Source organism: Struthio camelus, chromosome 3 (genome assembly GCF_040807025.1).
Source record: "Struthio camelus isolate bStrCam1 chromosome 3, bStrCam1.hap1, whole genome shotgun sequence".
Taxonomy (NCBI): domain Eukaryota; kingdom Metazoa; phylum Chordata; class Aves; order Struthioniformes; family Struthionidae; genus Struthio; species Struthio camelus.
Genome location: NC_090944.1, coordinates 84,299,072 through 84,318,388, shown reverse-complemented (window position 1 = coordinate 84,318,388; position 19,317 = coordinate 84,299,072). Strand labels below are relative to the sequence as shown.

Here is a 19,317-nt window from a genome sequence, read left to right as displayed (position 1 = left end):
TTCCATATTTTCTCCGTGAGACTTTCAGCTACAGAGATTTTATTTTTTTAAGTTTTTTATATGTGCCAGTTATGGAAAGGATTTTCTGTTTGCTTTTCAAGTGGTTTTGTAACTACTTTGTGGTCTCTGTGCTATTAACTTGTGTGGAAATAGCTAAGATGTCATGATGTAAAGAAGTATACAAGTCAGCTACTGTTTTTCATGTGCAATATAGCCTGGCTATTATTTTTCAAAAGTATAATGTTAAAATACATCTCTTCTGGCATGATTTTTCCTTGTTCTGTGTCATATGGGTATATACAAAAAGCACAGGAAAAATGCTTTTACAGGTTGTGACTTAGTCACATTTAAACTTAAATTTAAATGGTTCTTCCAAATCTGCTCAAATTTAACTGGCTAGAATGTACTGTCTTTGCTCACTACACAGTCGAATTAGTCTTTCCAAGGAACTGGGTCAGGCTGTCATGCCAGGTAAAGAGTACCCGAGAGCAAGAGTTTGGCAGCTCAATAGACATTTATTTCTATAATGTGTAGGTATTAAAACTTTCATTCATTGGCCTTGGGACAGCGTTCCATCTGTTAGAGTTTTTGTTGCATGAAAATAAGCAGCCTTTTGGACTTCATGTTCTTTGTTTAGATGAATCAGTGAGTGTAACAGATGCTTTTTGGTAATGATTTTGTGAGCCCTTCCTGAATTTGCTTAAATTAAAACCTGGGTGTTCATACACCTCTCAATCCCAAATTTGCTCAGTTGTTAAAGCTAGACCAGAAAAACTCTTACCAATGTAAGTTTGATAACCTACTGGTTTTTTACAGTTAGACCAGTTTGCATTTGTAAATGCACGTACTAAGCAAACATTAAGATACATAGGCAAATAGAGAAATATTTTTATTTTGACAAAAGAGAATAAAATGAGAGAATAGGTTGCCTACTTGGTTGCCTACTTGTTGTAGGTCTTTTCATAGTACCTAAGAGAAAAAATATAACTGGAAAACCTTTGACTCTGTTTTTCCTGTGGATGTCCATAAGCTTTGGCATTATATTATGTTGATATGTTTCTCCCAAAATGGAGCGTACAGAAAGACAATCTATAGTTTCTTATAGGGCTTGGGTTGGGGATAGCATTGCAGAAGCGCTCATATGTAGATCTGTAGAAGCCATTGCAGCCTTCAGCTAATAGAGGAGGTGAATGTCCACGCTATCTATACTACAGTTAGAAGAAAAAAACACTGAATAGTAACCACTACGTGAGATGGGGACCATTCTGTTTAAGTGTGCAGTGCAGTTTGTAAGCATATATACTTTAAAGGCATACTGTGTGCTACTGTTTCTTCCTGCAGGTCTCTCTGTTACAGCCTTTTTCACCTACTATATTAAGCCTGCATTTTCTTGCTTGTATTCCTGCTTTTGTAGCAGAAGTTAATTGCATAGTATTATCAAAGCAGTGCTGTCATTACTGATGTGATTAGTTCCAATTAAACTGATTCTTAAAAGCAGCTGCATCAATTTTAACTTTATTCTAAAGACAGGGTATGGGGGTGAGAGATAGGGCTGAGTGTTGCCAGTTTTGGAAAAGATTGCATCAGTATGGACCATGGATAAGCTTCTGTGGGGTGGAGGTGGGGATTTGGGGCAGGGGGCTAGGAGGGTGCTGCTGGTTAAAACTTGTACACTTAGGCTTGCAGAATCTTGTGGCTAATTCTCCTAGCAGTCTCCCACTGTGATAATAAGGAGGCTACTGGATCAGTCAGTGAATTTGTTACTTTAGGCACAGATTGTTCTTGTCAGGGTTGCATCTGACTGCGCCTTTGACCTGGGCACGTACAATGACTGTAATTTAATCTGTGGGCCTTTTTGGCTCTGGAAAGATTCAAATAATAGCAGGAAACTGTAGGAAGAGGTCTGGTAACTTGAGAAAGTGCTCATAGAAAAGCTTGGCCGTTGCAGGAGAGACTTGTTTAGCACGTACTGCGTCTGTCTCATGGTACCAGTTCTCAGTTTGTTTCTATAATGGGAGGCACTGAGTGTTTTGTGGCACTCTGTGAATATAGAGGGCTGTTAGCTGTATTTTTTTCCAACATATCCATTATCGTGAGCTGTATTTTTTCAACAAACCCATTACAAGGTTTTCACGCTCCCTTCTGTCTATGGGATGAGTCACGCTTCATGTGTATGAGTATATACTCAAGATTGCTTCCAATGGCTAAGGGTATCGCTTAGTATATGGAAAACTGAGCTGCGTTTTTTCCTGAAAAATTAGATGTTTGCCTTCTGTAAAACTGGTTATATTTTTAGCTTGAGACTTGAGCCTCTTTCAGTTTTTACCAATTACTTTATAAATTAGAGGAATCTAGTGCATTATTGCTAGGAATTTGAAGCCTTGCTGTTTTTTCTAGTAGAATAGAATTTGTAGATGCGTTACCGTTATTGCTTTATCATATTTCAGTACACTAGAAAGCCAGTTGTAAAATCACTAACATTTTGGAGTTGTCTTTGTATCCTCTTCCAGGATAGTAGCAGCACTATTATCTCAGTGCTAGTTAGCAATGTTCAATTTAATTCCTTTTAACTTTTTAAGACAACGTCTGGGGAAGATGTACGGGACTTCACCAAGGTGCTGAAGAATAAGTTCCGGTCAAAGAAGTATTTTGCAAAGCATCCCCGGCTTGGCTACTTACCTGTGCAAACGGTTTTGGAAGGTGACAACCTAGAGACGTAAGTTTGATCATAATATAATCCCTGCTGGGCTCACTGGCCTATTTCATTAAAAACAAAAACGTAAAACCCAAGAAACAATCAAATTCAGTTGTAGAGCCTTTTGCTGGATTGTTTTCCATGAATATTTGCAGATCTTGCCTGCTTTCCAAAAAGTAATGTGTTTTATACTTTGATTTTATAAGCGATGGATATTAGTGGGTAATAATATTGAAGGTGGTGTTAACAGCTGTTTTACAAAGAACATTTTTATAACCTTGGGGAGACCAGGTTTTTGGAATCACACTGCTTATTTGGTTGACTTGAAGTCCCTCTCTTTAATGACTTTGGAGTCCACTGACCAATTTCAGATGCATTGTAGTTGGAAATCTCCAAGATAATTAGGTTCCTACAAACTTTAGAAATCTAGATGGCCTCATAAGAGAGCCCTGTGAGTGTCTCCACAGTATTACTTATGGTGCTGTCAGAAATATTTTGCTTTATGTATTTACTTTCTTGCCAGTTGTCAGCAAAGGACACTCTTAAAAGAACAAAATTAAGATATGTTGACAGGGTACTAGAAGTAGTTCAGCTGATTGACTGTCCTTGACATCCTAGAGTCTGCGGTGCTACTGTATAGTCTAAACACAGTGCCACTTAAAGTTAGCAAAAATATCAATTGTAAAGGTTCATATACAGTAGACCTGTGCTATTGTCTGTGCTCTGCTTTCATGAGCAGAAGATTGTACATTTTATTCACAATAAACAAACCTTGCTCATTATTGGCTTAAGAAGCAGGATGAAGGAACCTGAAGTTTGGCCTGAGTTCTAGGCAAGGATTTGAAATGGAGCACACATTCAAAATTTAAAATATTACTCACCAGAGCAGTCTTAAACTGATCTATATTTAAAAACAAACATGTCGACAGCAAAGGAAATCAAAACTGCTTTGATGTGATGAGAAGTTGCCAATGGTGCCAGAACTGGAATGTCAAAACTGTAAATGCAGGTCAGGATAAAAGTCTCTTGGTCCAGTCATGTGGGAAATATACAGATGAACTGCCAGCATCATGCTGAGAAAACTATTGGTATTGGTTCTCTCCTCTACAGGTGACAAAAGAAGTTTATTTTCTGTGAAAACAAACAAAAAAAACACTGGAGTGGAATTTAAGCAAACTATTCGTGATTTTAAAATAGGAGTTCAGTCAGTAATACTCTTTGGCATTTTTTTAGTGATTTGATTTTTATTTAACAAAATGAAGCATTTAAGTGACTCTCCTGTCTCCACTGTAGGCTACAGTGTCTGTTGATGTTTCTTTTTCTGTGTTGGTTGTTGCTAGTGCAAATGATCCGGGTGGGTTACTGCTTAAAATAATGTGTTTTTTCAGCTTTCTCTTGCTTAAATAGTACTAAAGTTTTTTTGTTTTGTTTTGTTTTGTTTTGTTTTTTCTCCCCTTCCTTGCAGTCCTATCACTCTCATCAGTATGTGGCCAGAGCAATATGAGTGAGTATGCAGAACCCCTCTGTCTGGAAAGCTCAGTATGCTAGTTGTTTTCTTTAAGCTGAATGGCTGCTAATGTGATGTCTGTGCTATAGGATATGGTTGACAGAAAAAAAACCCAAAGGAGCACATCTTCCCCAGCAATATTGTGAATTTAATTTATCATCAGTGTAACTTATTTTTTAAGTAACTTTGGTATTTTTGGATTGCTTTAGACGTTATTAATTTTTTGTTCTGTTTTAACTAGTCCTTCCCAGTCTCCACAGCTATTTCATGATGACACACACTCCAAGATAGAGCAGTATGCTACAAGGTAAGAAATGCACAGACTGCTTCTCATGCTATACCACATGTTGTGATAGATTCCTGCTGATTTTAATATACTCCACTGGCTGGACATTATACTCAGATGCAAGTCAAATGTTTGCAAATCAGCAGCTTCTGAGTACAGTGCATATTAAATGACATAGATGCATTAAATATGTCATCTGTCATAGAGAATGGAAACTGTTGTAGAATTACCGTGTGTTATTTCTAAAAAATACAGTTTTCCTTTGGCTTCCTCATTTTTAACCTTTGGAAATACGCTCAACTTGTTGGTATATAATTTTTCCCAGTAGGATTTTAGGCCCAGGTTTTCGTTTTCTTTTATAATAGGTTGACACTAACCATTACCATTGAGTTTTAGCAGAGGATATAACAACTACAAATGTTTTATATTCTAACTTTTATGGGGTCACCCCAAACCATCCTCTTAGGATAAAATGCCTGTGGTGCTAATACCTTCTCAATGCTTCAGTGTTTTGTTGAACTCCTTTCTGACCATTCAGAACTGGTGACAGTTAATCAGTAACCAGAGGCGCCCTCTGAAGAATAAGTAACTACTTTATAAGTAACTACTTTTAACAAAGAAACTGATCCATATTACCCTGGGAGCTAACTTGCTTTTACTTTAGAGGTTTTTACTGTTTCATCTGATCTCCACAACTTTAAAAACGAAAAAGTTAAGATTGTAAATAAAACTTCACAACGTGTGTTTATCAAGTTAACTGTTTGCTACTGAATTCTTGTTACAGGCACCATAAAGCAAGTTCTGAAACACTTTGTTAAATACCCAGCTTACCCAATGCACACAATCTTTGCAGCAAGGAGAAAATGGGCATAAACTAATGCAGAAGGGCTTGCCTATTGTCAGCCTCAACTTCCTTGTTTTATTCAACAGTGAATGTTTCCATCCTTTGCTAGTAACATAGTACGTTGTTAAAGGCAAAATCATACTGCTTTTCAGTTATTTGGAGTATGTCATTCATATAAATTTGATGTCATTGATATGATTTCTGAATATAAGACTTAGGCCATGTTGTAATCAATTAAAACCAATGAGCTGGACTATAAACTATACAAAAGCAAAGAAATTAGACTTCACTAGAAAGCTGTCAGAATTCTTTGTCTCCCCCTGTCCTTTCTCTTCAGCCTGTGACACTCCAGTGCCATCGTTTATTGTGTCCAAGTAAAGTTCAAGTTCTGGACTCTTTATTAAGGCTCAATAAGAGATCCCAGGTGTAATACCTGCTTTTTTTCCCTTCACCTTCAGCTCTTACTAGTTCTGCTTAAGACCAGACTTGCAAAAAGGTGGACCTTGCACTGCTCAGACAGGTTTCTTTCAGAATACAAATCCAAATCTATACCTACCTACTATGTGTGGAAGTTGATTAGAAAGCAAAAAGCACCCACTGAAAAAATGCTAATTACTGTATAAAGAAGCTATCTAAAATTAGTCAAGATTTTTTTCCTCTAGTATACAGATTAAAAGGTGAAAACTCATTCAGTATCTTTCATCTTTTTTTTTTTTTTTGTATATTTTCTAGTTGGATCTGTAATCATGCATTTTTCACATACAAATTAGTGAATGTTTTTTATTGTCCTGATCTTTTCAGCCAAAATTCTGTAAAGAAATATTATACTGATGGAAAACTGACTTGTTAGCCTCTTAGTGAAGAATTTCAGTGTTTTAAAAATGTTTTTGAATAATGTTCATAATGTAAACAGTTGCACGTATTGCAGGTATAGCTGGTGGAGAACCTTACGTCTAAATGACTTCCTATTAGAGGAGATTAACAAGTGTCAAAAGACACCTCACAGTAGAAATAGTATATTAGGGCTTAATGCCCTTTGAGGGTGACAGAGTACTGGAACAGTTTGCCAGAGAGGTTGTGGAGTCTCCTTTGCTGGAGATATTCAAAACCACGTGGACGCGATCCTGGGCAGTGTGCTCTAGCTGACCCTACTTGAGCAGGGAGGTTGGACTAGATCTCCAGAGGTCCCTTCCAACCTTATCCATTCTGCGATTCTGTCGTTCTGTGAATGCCCGTATCTGAATAACGAACATTCAACTCTTGTTTTTCTGTTAGCAAAGCTAGAAATCTTTTTTGCGATTTTAGCAAAATCCTTCTTGTATGCAGTACCCAAATGCAATCAATTACCATCATCTCATCCTATTGTTCTCTTTCATCTCTAAATTGCTTCTAATTCTCTTCCTAGGCTTTCACCTTGAAAGCTCTGTGTAACTCCACAGTCCCTGCCCTGTTCCCCTCTGCTCTACAGTCAGAGCTGTCTCCTGGTTCCACATGCTACTCCAAGCAATTCTTCACTAAGTGATGGAGACTGAAAAGATGCTGCTGATGACAGAGCACATTTGCAAGACAGAGTATTTCTTACTCACTCACTAAGAGATTTGGGGCAAATTATCAAAATTTCTGTGCCTCAATCACTCTTCTGAAAAATCCTGGTTATTGTACTGCTTCCCTTTACAGCAAAGGGGCTATGAACATTAATTTTGAAAATTAATTGTGTGTTTGTCAGGGACTTAAAGGTGCTGAGCTAAGAAACATTACAAAGGGGACTAGCATTATGAAAACTACCTGATATTATTCAGTATTAACTAGATCTGCTTGAAATCATCCGGAACAGAGGTGATCTGAATGTCGTCTCATCATTTCGAAGCTTTTCCTCTGAAAATGCGAAGCGTTAGCACACCACATTGCACCCAGTAGCCATGCTGGCATGAGATGGTCAGGGCAGTGCCATTCTGCATTTTCTTTTTTGTCCTCCTTTAAGTTGGAGGAGTACTAACAAATGTACAGATCGGAAAGTCTGTTCCATGAAAAAAAATACACCAAAGAGTTGTTATGTCTTTATGGACTTGCACATTGCTTTCTAAAAAAAAAGTTTGAAAGTATCTTTAATAATACATAGTGCATTTGCACAAATATGTGTGAAATTAAGATACCTTGTTAGTAAGGTAATAAGTAAAGGAAATACATTATCTCTGTTTGGAGTAGTCTAATATATGGACAGCACCGAGTGTTCCTAGATTTTTAGGTATGCATCTTATGTGTAGATAAGGTATATCTTTCCTAACAAACTGAATAGTTATTAAAAAAAAAAAAAATCCTGCTATGATTTTAAAGAACTGTGTGGTCATATAAATAAAATGTAATAATCTAATTCTCTTAGATTAATTATTTAAAGAATTGGAACTTTAGGAAATGACTGTAATTATACTGTTTTTGGGGTCACTTTCCAGGACATGTATGTCCACAGCGTGATGTTATTTGCCAAGCATAATTTCAGATGTTGCATGTGCTATATTTAAAAAGTATTTATCCTCTTTTGTTAATCCAGCTTTATAAAATTCAGACAAGAAAATCATCTGTGAAAACAGCTCTTTAACTAATTTTGCCATAAGAGTTGTGGTGGTGCTAACGATAATTATACTAGATATAGAAAATGTGTTTGTTCCGTGTTGCTTGGCCAGTGCAATTAGTTAATCATAGCAGAACTTCCTCATAAGAATCCTCTGGATTATAGGTTCTTGTTACAAAGTATAGGACTTGTAAAGTGTGTGGCAAGATTGCCATATCTGAGCAGTTTCTAGGTAATATTAATCTTCACAGTGCCATATTTAAATTGTGCAGCATAGTATCTGAAAGTCATGATTTTTCCTCATCTTTCAGGCTGGCCCAGATGGAAAGGACTAACGGCTCCTTCCTTACAGACAGTAGCTCCACCACAGGAAGTGTGTAAGTAATTCATACTCATTAAAGCTGCTGGGAAAAATTGATATATTTGCTTACAGCTGCATGATATAATCATTATAAACTGTAACACAGAATTTAGTTCTGGTGAAAGTAGCTAATAAGTATGATTCCAAGAATGCCGGCATAAATGTCATTCTTCCCAGCACTAATTATAGACATTGGTGAAGTTTATTTGTCAAATAAGTTATTTGGTGACATAAGGGAACTCATTTGTCAGCTGTTCTGCTTCAAGAAATTAATGTATTTCATGTGACTGAAAAAGATCACAGCTTTTACAGGCTCTAGTTTTTTATTGTTTTTCTGCTCATACTGTACTATAAAGTGTAGAAGTGGACAATGGAGTGTGCCAATAGCTTGTGCTAACCTCCAGAACAATTTTCTCATTTAAAAAAAAAAATCTGTGTTAGAAATTATGCAGATCCAGAACTATATTGTTGCTGCTTCTTGCTTAGATGTCCATTTGCTGGCTGCTGATCCATCTGTTTGTACTTGGAGATATAAACACAGCCCTATATTAATGTTATCAAAGCCATTGTGTATTTTGGAATTATGTTACAGCTTTATTGCAAAAGCCTTCTTTAGAATGTATCGGTGAACCTGGTAAAACATAAAACCCTTTGAATTACTAATGAATTGAATATGGGGTTTTTTTTCCGTGTTGAGATATATGAATGTTTTAACCTCATTGTATTATCAGTTCAGTTAGTTAATCAGTGTAGTAGCACACTGCCTCTTTTAAGTTATTAAAGGACATCATCCTATTACAGAGGAAACAGAATTTGTTATTGTTCAGCTCCGGTTAGTCAGAATAGGCTATTGTTCATAGTAATGCCTTTGTTTACTGTTTTAAAATCTAATCGTGAAATGATTTTACGAATGACTTTTACTAGCAGTTTGTGATTATAAATATCATCTTTCAAAGAAGCACTCATGATCACCTTTAAATTTGTTTCCTCTTTCCTGCTTGATTAACTCTTTTTACATAACTGCTAAAATTATTTTTAATGTATAAACTTAGTAGTAGGCTCACCAATGACAGAAACGCAGCCAAACTATTCCCTTTTGATTTCACTTCCAAAAAGAAACGCTGACGCGCTGCCATTTGGCAAGGAAAGCTGAAAACTTGAAAGCAGCTAAATGCTCATACACTTGATGAAGTGGTTTATTTTGCAGTTAATGATTCTACTTGTGTACAAAACTGAGCAGCCATCCATTCCAGCAGCAAAAGGGGTTGTATACATTTATTCTTTATTGGTAATTCATCTCTTGATTTTAATATGATTTTCCTTCTCACCTATAAAAAATAACCTTTCCTTTAAGAAAAAGAACAAACTTGGAGGATTTGTATACTCTTATGTTGGAGAGACTTTGGGTCTCAGTCCTGTTGTCAAATGGGGACCGTTACATAAGCAGCACATGCAGAGATTCAGAGATCAAGGAGGGCAAAAAAGCTGGGTTTTTTTAACCTTGTGGCACCTTTTTATTTGCAGTTAATATTACACTTTCACTAAGGTGCATGCTAAAGTACCCACAAAATTCTGAAGAACTGTGATTTAAAGTTTAGACTAGAACCACTACAGGGAAGTATTGATCTGTGAAATCTAGATCCCAGGTTGGATCATGAATCTCATATAGCTGTAACATTGGGAATCTAGGATTATAGTTTGCCAGTGTTTTTAATCTTTAAGTACGGTTTGACATAAAAATATGTATTGTAATCATGCTATGTAGACTGAATTAGATGGGGCAATTTGAAATTTGGATCCACATTTTTTCAGCTCAAGTGTATCTGCTTTAAACATGCCTGAGCAAAGTCTTGTTTTCTTATGGCATTCTTTTGAACCTTTAGGAGATGATTACTGATTTGGAAATCAAATTCTCTGCTTCTCATAATTGAAATTCTGTTCTACAATCTTATTTTTATTAGTCTTTGAATTCTTCAGCTTATTGCAAACTGTAATAGAGACAAAGTCACACTTGAAATTGGAGAATTACTACTTTTGCCTTGTCAACTTAGCCTTGTTATTAATGAACTTGTTAACACAGTTCGTGCTCCAAAGGACTTGCGTAAGAAGCCTTCTGCATTTGAATGATGTGAAAATATCTACCTTCAGTTAAACATCACAAATTTTTGCAGAATATGCCATTTGATTAAGAAAACATTCTTCAAAGAAATTTATCCTGTTTTTTACTTAACCTGTTTTCTTGAACTTCATTATGACTTCCTCTAATTCAGTTCTTCTAAACTCCCCAAAAGTGTGTGAATTCCATTAAACTACATTTTTCTTCAATTAAAAAAATAATTGTGGATAACAAAAAATCGTAGTCTACTGTAGTGTGTCCAGACTTCCAAGCAAATACTCTAATGTTCTCAAGATTGTGTTTTCTAATGTAAGTACTTTGAAGGAAAATATTTTTCCTTCATCTCATCTTCTCTATACATTATAGAGTTCTAAATGTTTAGGCTAGACTGTTGAGATCAATTTTCTTTGGCTTTGGTTCATGCAAATACATCAATATCCTAATAGCAGACTTTTCACAAGTGAAAACGAACATAAGGAAAAACTGACAACTTTGCAACGGAGAGTGATAAATAGCCTTCGTAACAGAAAGCTGTGCCTCACAATTTGACAAATCATAGTGTAGTAGAATGAAAAGCAAAAAGCATTAAGAAACTTAGACAAGAACCTAACTCTCTTATTCCTATAATATACAAACTATCCTGTTCAACCCATACTGAAGTTAATTGTATTGCACATAGTGTTTATGATTTCGTGTGAATGTTTTCATAGCTGTTTTCTGATTAACCGCTTTACTACTGGTTGTCATCATGTCTGCAGCACTGGCGATGCCACTTCATACTCAGCTGAAGGCAGAGTTGGAACGTGTCTGAAATTCTGCTTGTTAGGGAGGCCGTGTGCTGAGGTGCAGGGGCTGGAACAAGCAGTGAAGGCCAGCAGTACTTTCAGCTGCCACTGCCATGCAGCGTGTCGTTAAGTGCAACTGGAGTCCCAGTTGAATACTTTGACATAATTTAAGTGGTAAAAAGGCACCTTGTCACAATGAGAAATTAATTGCAGGTGATAATAAAATCAGGAGAAGAACAGAGAAGTTAAAGAGGATGGGAGCATTTTTGGATGCTTTGTTAAACCTTATTGTAGTATTTCTCATAGCATCATTAGGTCAAGATACACTTTCTTCGGACTAGAATACGTAGTGCTCAGTATTAGAGCCCTAGAAAAAAGTGAAAATGTTAGGGCAAATGGAATGATCACCGACTCATTTATCTTATTGTCTAAAATCTAATTTAGCAATCTGTTTTCTTAGTCAGATAAAATAATACACTGGGATGAAGAGTTACTATCAAGAAATGTGAGTTTGTCTTTTCACAACTCAGTCTTGATGCTAGGAAAGTTATGTGTAAATTTCTTTTGACTCTTGCTCCTCTCCCATGCTTAATGCATGTTTTTGAATAGGCCTGTTTTAAAATACATTCACAAAGAGAATAGGATATTTCAAATGCCATTTTCCATGATTTGGTTTGTTTTCCTTTGAGATATCCTTCTTTCAAGTCTGACCTTCTTTGGATGTCATTTTTACAGCTTTCTGGCATGGTGATAGTGCAAATGCTAAGAAGTAACTGCAGTTCCTGCTGTTGAAGGACTTTTTCTGTATATTTCTAACTTTTTCTCAAAGCACAGGATCTTCAGGAGAATAACCACTGAGAAAGAATAAGGAATTGATTCTGATCTTGTGCTTTTATTTTGTTTGCTGACTGCCATCTCTCTCACCAGTTCTGGAGAGGAGAACATCCTGAATTCTCAAAATGAGAATATTTGCATGTCAAAGAGTGTGTGTTGGAGGTCATCACGAAGGCCTGCACTTGGATATCTTTGCTACTACTAGATATGTCTTAATGACAGTCATGAGGTCTGTTGGTGCAGACAGATCAGTGGTAGAGTACGTACTAAAAATTCACTTTTTCTTTAACAGGTTTCTCCCTTTATCAGATGCTTCCCCTCTCATGTGAAAGAGTGCTATGAGTTACAGGGTGTGACAGTTACAGGGTGTAAAAAACGACCAGTCAATATTTGCCGTCTATCCTCTACAGACTCTGAGACACTGAATCAGTGAGAGAGGAGAGAAAATAAATTTGCTCTGGGTTGAATAACTGGAAGGAGTTTGAAATATAAAATATCTAGAATCCTTCTTGAGCAATTTAAATTTACCTCTTTGGGTCCTACCAACTGGTACAGTGAAATGTATGTAAGCAGTTCTTGTATAAACTTTTTATTTAAGTGGTTTAAAAGTTTCAGGAAAAAAGGAGATTACAACTGTAGTAAAATCTTGACAGAATTTCAACTTTAATACATTCAAATATATATAACAAATCCATCTTTACAGAACTATATTAAAAAAAATGCATTTCAGGTGACCTACATAGCAATTTATAAACTAATTTATCATCTTAAAATATAGATAGCAGCTTTTTGGTGCCTAATGAAAATGACCAAACTACTTCATCTTTGAACCTTTCCCAACAACACAACACCCTTGCACAAATGAAGCCTGTATATATAGTTGCACTGTATCATGTAAATTAATATTTAAACAGTGTTTTGAAACCTAGATGATAAAACTGCATTCTCTCTCTGTAGCCTACTTTCACAGTATTTCTGTACTCACTGTAGGTGTGACATTAAACTGCCAGCACTTCACTTCAAAAATGACTATTTCAGTTGAAGTGAGGCAATTCTGCAGGTTTTCCAGGACTTTAGAAGCCCTACTATATACTATAAAGTTCAAAGAAAAACTTAGTTATAAGTGGTGTTTTGCTTTATTAAGATGGTTAAAGAATAGAGATGTACCAGGTTTTCATTTTTATGCCAGGACCTGATCCAAACTCGATTAACTATACTAGCCTTTGTTTTAGTTTTAACTAAACTGGAAAAGAACAAAGGAAGTGATTATGACTTTCCCCTAAGATCATATGAGTGGCTTAGAAAAGAGAGCAGTTAAGGGCTTGTTTTTGTACTTAAGCAAAAACCAAACATTGTTCTATTTCTCTAGCCAGCTCTGTCCGTTATCCGCCATGCTTTTGAGAAGGCTTAAATGCACGTACAACCCCAGTGTTATTTAAATTGAATGAAAAATTCATTACAGTTATTGATTTGCATAGGAAGATCAATATTTCTTCTTATGAGCATAGTACTAACTACAGCCAAGATAAGAAATAAGGGAATGTGTATTATTTTCCTTTAAATTTCTCAACGTGTAATTAAAGGCAGAGGAACTTACTAATGAAGTTTCTTTTTCAGCTTTTCAGGTAAATTTGTTGTAAACTATTAGTTTATTGCAAAAGGTGTGCTGAAGGACAGCACTCTGTGGAAGAAACTTTTCATATATATTTTTAACCTATCATAAATGAACATATATGAAGCAGACTGCCAGGAACTTTAAAAATGGATAGACCTGCTAGGCTATAAATAGTTGGGGTCTTTTTCACTTTTATTGTTACTTGATGCATATTTGTTTGATCGTAATAGTCTAGACTTTCAAACTTCAAAAATGAGTCAAAAAGTGGAAGCTCACCTGACAGCTTTGGATACATAGTGAATAGTTAATTTCAAGTAGAAATAAGTCAATGTTATTCTAACATAGAAATCAGTTTCAGTAAGAAACTTGTTTTAATCAATAACACAAAGATGCATGACAGAAGTGGATTTCTAAGAGAAATAGTCTGTAATACTGGTGATGGTTTCAAATGGGTGTTAATATAGTGAGGTACCAAGAAATCTTGGTTCAACAGCATAGGACAGGGCCTTGCACATACACAAACAATATGTTTGCAATTCTCATTTGTTTGTCATGTGCATCTACTGAAGTTCAACAGTACAGCCATGCACTTTGAGAACAGAAGGCTCCCGTTATCACTAGGATTTAAATTTATTTCTGGGAAAAGCTCCAATCCATGTGTATGGCCTGTAATACACCTGATGTGTTTTACTTTTAGATACATTTATTTATAGGTTATTTGGCACCCCAGAGCTAATTTTTGTTTTATCCAGGGTTTACATTTCTGAGTAACTGTTTTTACAAATCATTCAAATGGACTGTATCTTCAGATATTTTACGATGTAGGATTTTTTTAATAAACTGAAAAGAAATAGAAAAGGCCCCTTGAAAAGCTCTATTGCATTTCTATATGAAAATTAAATATGTTGTCTATTATCAGCTTCCTATTTTTACTATGCCCATTCAAAGGTACTGCTTGGGGATACTTTTCGTTGTGTCACAGCACAATCAGTTGAACAGCAGAATGAATAGTTACTTCATTGCAACCATAGCAGAAAAAATATTAGTGCGGGATAGATTTTTTTTTTTAAATGCAGAAAAGTCTGTTTCATATTTTTTATTCTTTCTAAGTTTAAGCTCTAAAAAGCTATATATTTATTTTTTTAAGAGAAAATCATTCTAAGTTGCTTAAATTAGAAATTTAGAGTTAAAATATTTTTTTAATTCTGTTACAAGTGAGAGATTTTTCAATAAGTTATTTCAAAAGCCTCAGCGAGATGGGATCTCTTCTCTGAAAAAGCAGAGACTAGTTCTAACATCTTGCAAAAGTTTTTGCATGATTTTGCAAGACAGTTGTTAGCATAAAAGTTTTTGTGGCTGTAAAATTTTGTGGGATAACCATTCCATGCAATGATGGATAAGTTCTTATTTCTTGTAAATATCTAAATGTTCAACTATAATCTAAAGAAAATTGGAATCGTCTGATTTAAACAGATGAGTGTACCTTCAATAACAAATAATTTATCTGTTCTTCCCCTACTTTTTCCTTCGGCTACTGGTGCCCTAATCACCTAAAAAGTAGCTCAGCCATATCTCACACATCATCAAGACAGTGCACGTATATGTACAAGAACCTTTTAGACTTCAGATTCTCTTCTTGTGATAGAGCCCTTCGAGCAGAAACTGGTAGCAAAGGCCTTTTGCCTTTATTTGTCATGGATGATCTCTTCCAAGATTTAAATAGGCTACTTACTTGTCTCTTTACCTCACTCTGTCAGATGAGTTTCAGCCTATCTGATGTGCCTCTCCAGGCCTACTCTCTTTTCTCTTCCTTTATTCCTTGCAGTTTTCTGCTCTTTTATCTTTGTATATCCATTGCTCATCTAGTACATGAAGCGTCTCCTCTACGGCGTCTTACAATTGGATGTTTGCTCTCTCTCTCTTTCGCATATTAATCTGAATACGTGTGTTGCTCTCAATGTGATTTCCTTTTTGCTGTTGATCATACTTTAACTGCAGAAGATTTTTAGGATAAAGTTTTTATGGAAAATGTCTCACTGTATAGTAAGGTACATGGGCCCCTGTTTTGCAGTCAAGCAAAGAAAGGCATTTGGTGAAGAGAAGAGTGGGTTCTACAGCAGTCTTATTGCTATGATTCAACTTCCCTCTGCCATTGCTATGGAAAAAAGTCAGCAAGCATGTATAGAAAAGCAAAATCATTTGGATATTATAGCATAACTGAAAGTTTTAGGTCTTCTCTATCTCCTAACCAGAATGGAATTTCAGTGCTAGTCAAAGGAAGGTCAGTCTTATGCTTTTAGTTTTATACATGAATCTGTAGGGAGGAAGATAACTGCTACCCTTGAAGAGTTTCAATGTATCACATATATACTCCAACCAAAAAAAAAAAACTAAGGAAATACAAGACTAATTCAAAATCCACGTCACAATCTTTGCAGCATTGTCAATCCCCTTTGTGCAGCCCATACTGATTTATTTAGATACTTGATGATTCTTTGACCTATAACTTTTTGGAGTTGTGCAATTTTTTTTAATCTCTAATTTTTATTAAGTAGATTGAGCACACCAAAATTGTCTACTAAGGAATGCTAAAAGTTTATGGTCAAAACTTATTGTCAAAAATTTATGGTCGAAATAAAGGTACCACCAGGTGGTGGTTAATTTACAAGTAGTTCATTTGATTTTATTTATTTTTAAGCCACTTGAAAGTAATCATTTTTGGTTTATGTTATCTCAGATTCTTACTTTCTTTTGGAAGCATTAGCATCCTTTGATCTTCATGCAAACATTAAAATGAACTGGTCTTTTATACTAATATGGTTCAATTTTATTTTTGCAATGTGCTGTATGTTTGGTTTGTTTGCAGTATATTTTTTAGAAATAAGTTAGAAAAATGTTAATACAATTTGTTGAACCGCATGTATCTGACAGTTATACCCTAGATTCTTGCAAGCTTATTTCCTGCTCCAAGTACTTTGTTGTAAAAAAAACAAAAAAAACAAACAAACCCCCTCAGCTTGGCAAAGTTGTTAGCTCACGTAATAAATTCATTACTGCCTGTCTTTATCTATGTTTTTGATTACTCTAGAGAAGATGAACATGCCCTTATCCAACAGTACTGTCAGACTCTGGGAGGAGAGTCACCTGTGAGTCAGCCACAGAGTCCTGCTCAGATACTCAAGTCAGTGGAAAAGGAAGAGCGGGGAGAGTTGGAGCGCATCATCGCCGACCTCGAGGAAGAGCAAAGGTCTCGTAATCATGCCACCTGGTGTCTGAATTGTCACCTCACTGTCATTGTTTTAGTCTTGCATGTACTACATACAGTTCTTGTTTGAGAGGATGAGAAGAGATGGACCCAGGAGTCACAGTTTCAGCTAAGAGTCAGACAAAGCACTGTTCATAGCCTGACTCTTTGTTAGGTGAAAGGGTGTGGGGCTGTGACAAAATACTTGAGTTTCACCTCTACTTTGTTGTGTATGCTTTTTATCATAAACTGGGAGTCAGGAATGGATCTTTATATGAGCTACGTGTGTCCTGTAGTTGGAGTTGATAGCATAATTTGAAATAAGGAAAGTTTTTATTTTAAATTACTTGATTGTCATCACGCTCTTCTTCTCTTAATATACCAGGAGTCTGCAGATAGAATATGAGCAACTAAAGGAGCAACATCTTCGGAGAGGAATCAATCCTCTTGCATCACCGCCAGACTCTGTTGTGTCACCTCAGCATGCTTCTGAAGATGCCGAGCTTATTGCTGAAGCTAAACTCCTAAGGCAACATAAAGGTCGCCTGGAAGCAAGGATGCAAATATTGGAAGATCACAATAAACAGTTGGAGTCTCAGCTTCACCGGCTACGGCAGCTACTTGAGCAGGTAAATGTATAGTGGTGTCTTTCTCCAGCATTGTTTCTGTGTGATGGTGAATCAAAGGTATTGGAATTTTATTGCAGGTGTTTTCCCCAGTCATTTGCAGGATGAAGAGACCTTTTTTTTTTTTTTTTTTTTTTTTACCATCTATTATAAATGTATTTACCACCATAAAAGTCAAAATGAAAGCAAAATAATTACAAGTGCTGGAGTGATCGTGATAATTTGTGAAGTGAGTAACACGAAGCAAGCAAGTGCAACAGTTTTTCCCAAATTAAAGACGAGGGGGAAGAAAACATACACCTTTTTCTAATTACTGGTACCAGTCACACCCTGTATTTTACTTCAACTCTCCTGCCTTTCCTTAAAATGTCCTAGTTGTTGCCAAGGTTCCTGGACACTGCAACTTTTCTTGGCATGCCAAAGATACCTGTTTTATAAGCAGGGGAGAAATTAATTCCATTAAAAAAAAAAATCCTCTTGAGTAACACATTTAGACCGGTAAACAACAGCAGAATGGTCTACAGATAATCCACTGATGCAGGTAAGAGACTTCTAGTAATTTTCAGTAGCTAGCGGTTGGGTTTCTTTGTTGGAGGAGGAAGCGTTGAAGAAGGCAGAATATGCATGTCTAGATTATAAAAATAATAACAGTAACTTATACAAGGTATTGTCAGAGATGTTTGTTTGTACTGAATCTTACGTGGAAGCTTGAATGATGAAGAATATATGAATATTTTCTCCTGAATAATCAATACAGTTGGTCAGAGTCCTGTGAGGCAAACAATTCCTGGAGTCTATGAGCCAGGTGAATGGACATATTTCTTAGAGAATTTAACTAATTCTCTAATTCTTAGAGAATTTAACTAAGCTAAGAACTAGACCTCACGAAACCAGTATCACGGTGGCATAAGCTCCTGCTGTTGATGGTCAACTTATCGAAGTGATCAAGAATTTTTTTCAGTGAGTGGTTTTCCTGTTTTTCTAGGTAAACTTGACAGAACAGCGTTAAAATGCATCTGTTCCAGTGGCTTCCCTATCCCTCTGGCAGAATATTTTTGTTGATGTTACTGTCATTCTGACATCTTTCATCAGTGTTTGAGTAGCTTAAATATTTAAAAGGGAAGATAAGAATGGGTACAACTGTTCATATCAATCGTTCATAAAGTATATATCTTGATAACTGGCCACTGCGAGGTGTTTCAGAGAAAGGCTTAAAATCTGCTGAAACAGCTGATAGTAGAAAAGCAGAAGTTCTGCCAAACGTACAGTCAGTTTCAGCTTAGTTCTTAAAGCATGAAAATGTTCACCCTTTAAAACTTTCTTTTGTTCTAATGTGACTGTGGATGATCGTATTAATCATGTAATTGTGAAATCTTTTTAGAATTCTCGTAATGTCCTTAGTAAGGCCTTTAGGGTATAATGTGTGTGTTGAGCTAAAAGGAAAAAAAAAACAAATTTTTTTTTTAAATCAGTTTTGCCTCTTGATTTTTCTATGCATTCTGCAGCTCTTGGTCTCTAAGAGTCAGGTAGAACAGAGTCAACCTTTTTTCGTACTTCTGATTGTTTAAACCTGATTTACTATACTTTGCTCTTTTGCTTCCTCTCCAAAATCTCCCTTGTTTGAGGGAGTCACACTGCGCTTCTGATTGTTCCAAATGCCCTTCCCAAAGCTATTACTATTTCTCTCTGTCCTCCTTTAAAGAAGTGACTGGAGCTAAGTCCAGTATTGTAGATAGTCTACATTACTGTTTTTATAATATTTCTGTGATTTTTTTTCAATATGCCTTTCTAAATGCATCATTATTTTATTTGGTGTTGGGAGAATTTGTTTGTTT

At 35.9% G+C, this 19,317-nt stretch overlaps 1 protein-coding gene across 8 annotated transcripts in view; it reads left to right on the top strand.

The window, feature by feature from the left end:
* Positions 1-19,317, top strand: part of UTRN (utrophin) — a 402,533-nt gene that overhangs the window by 368,482 nt on the left and 14,734 nt on the right. For 6 of the 8 annotated variants that reach the window (XM_068938835.1, XM_068938836.1, XM_068938837.1 and 3 more), the window contains 6 exons: positions 2,580-2,716; positions 4,161-4,199; positions 4,444-4,509; positions 8,213-8,278; positions 16,701-16,859; positions 17,242-17,485. In XM_068938835.1, the coding sequence (XP_068794936.1) occupies positions 2,580-2,716; positions 4,161-4,199; positions 4,444-4,509; positions 8,213-8,278; positions 16,701-16,859; positions 17,242-17,485 (711 nt within the window). The remainder of the gene's footprint in view (positions 1-2,579; positions 2,717-4,160; positions 4,200-4,443; positions 4,510-8,212; positions 8,279-16,700; positions 16,860-17,241; positions 17,486-19,317) is intronic. The other 2 variants (XM_068938841.1, XM_068938838.1) reach the window with 1 other exon arrangement.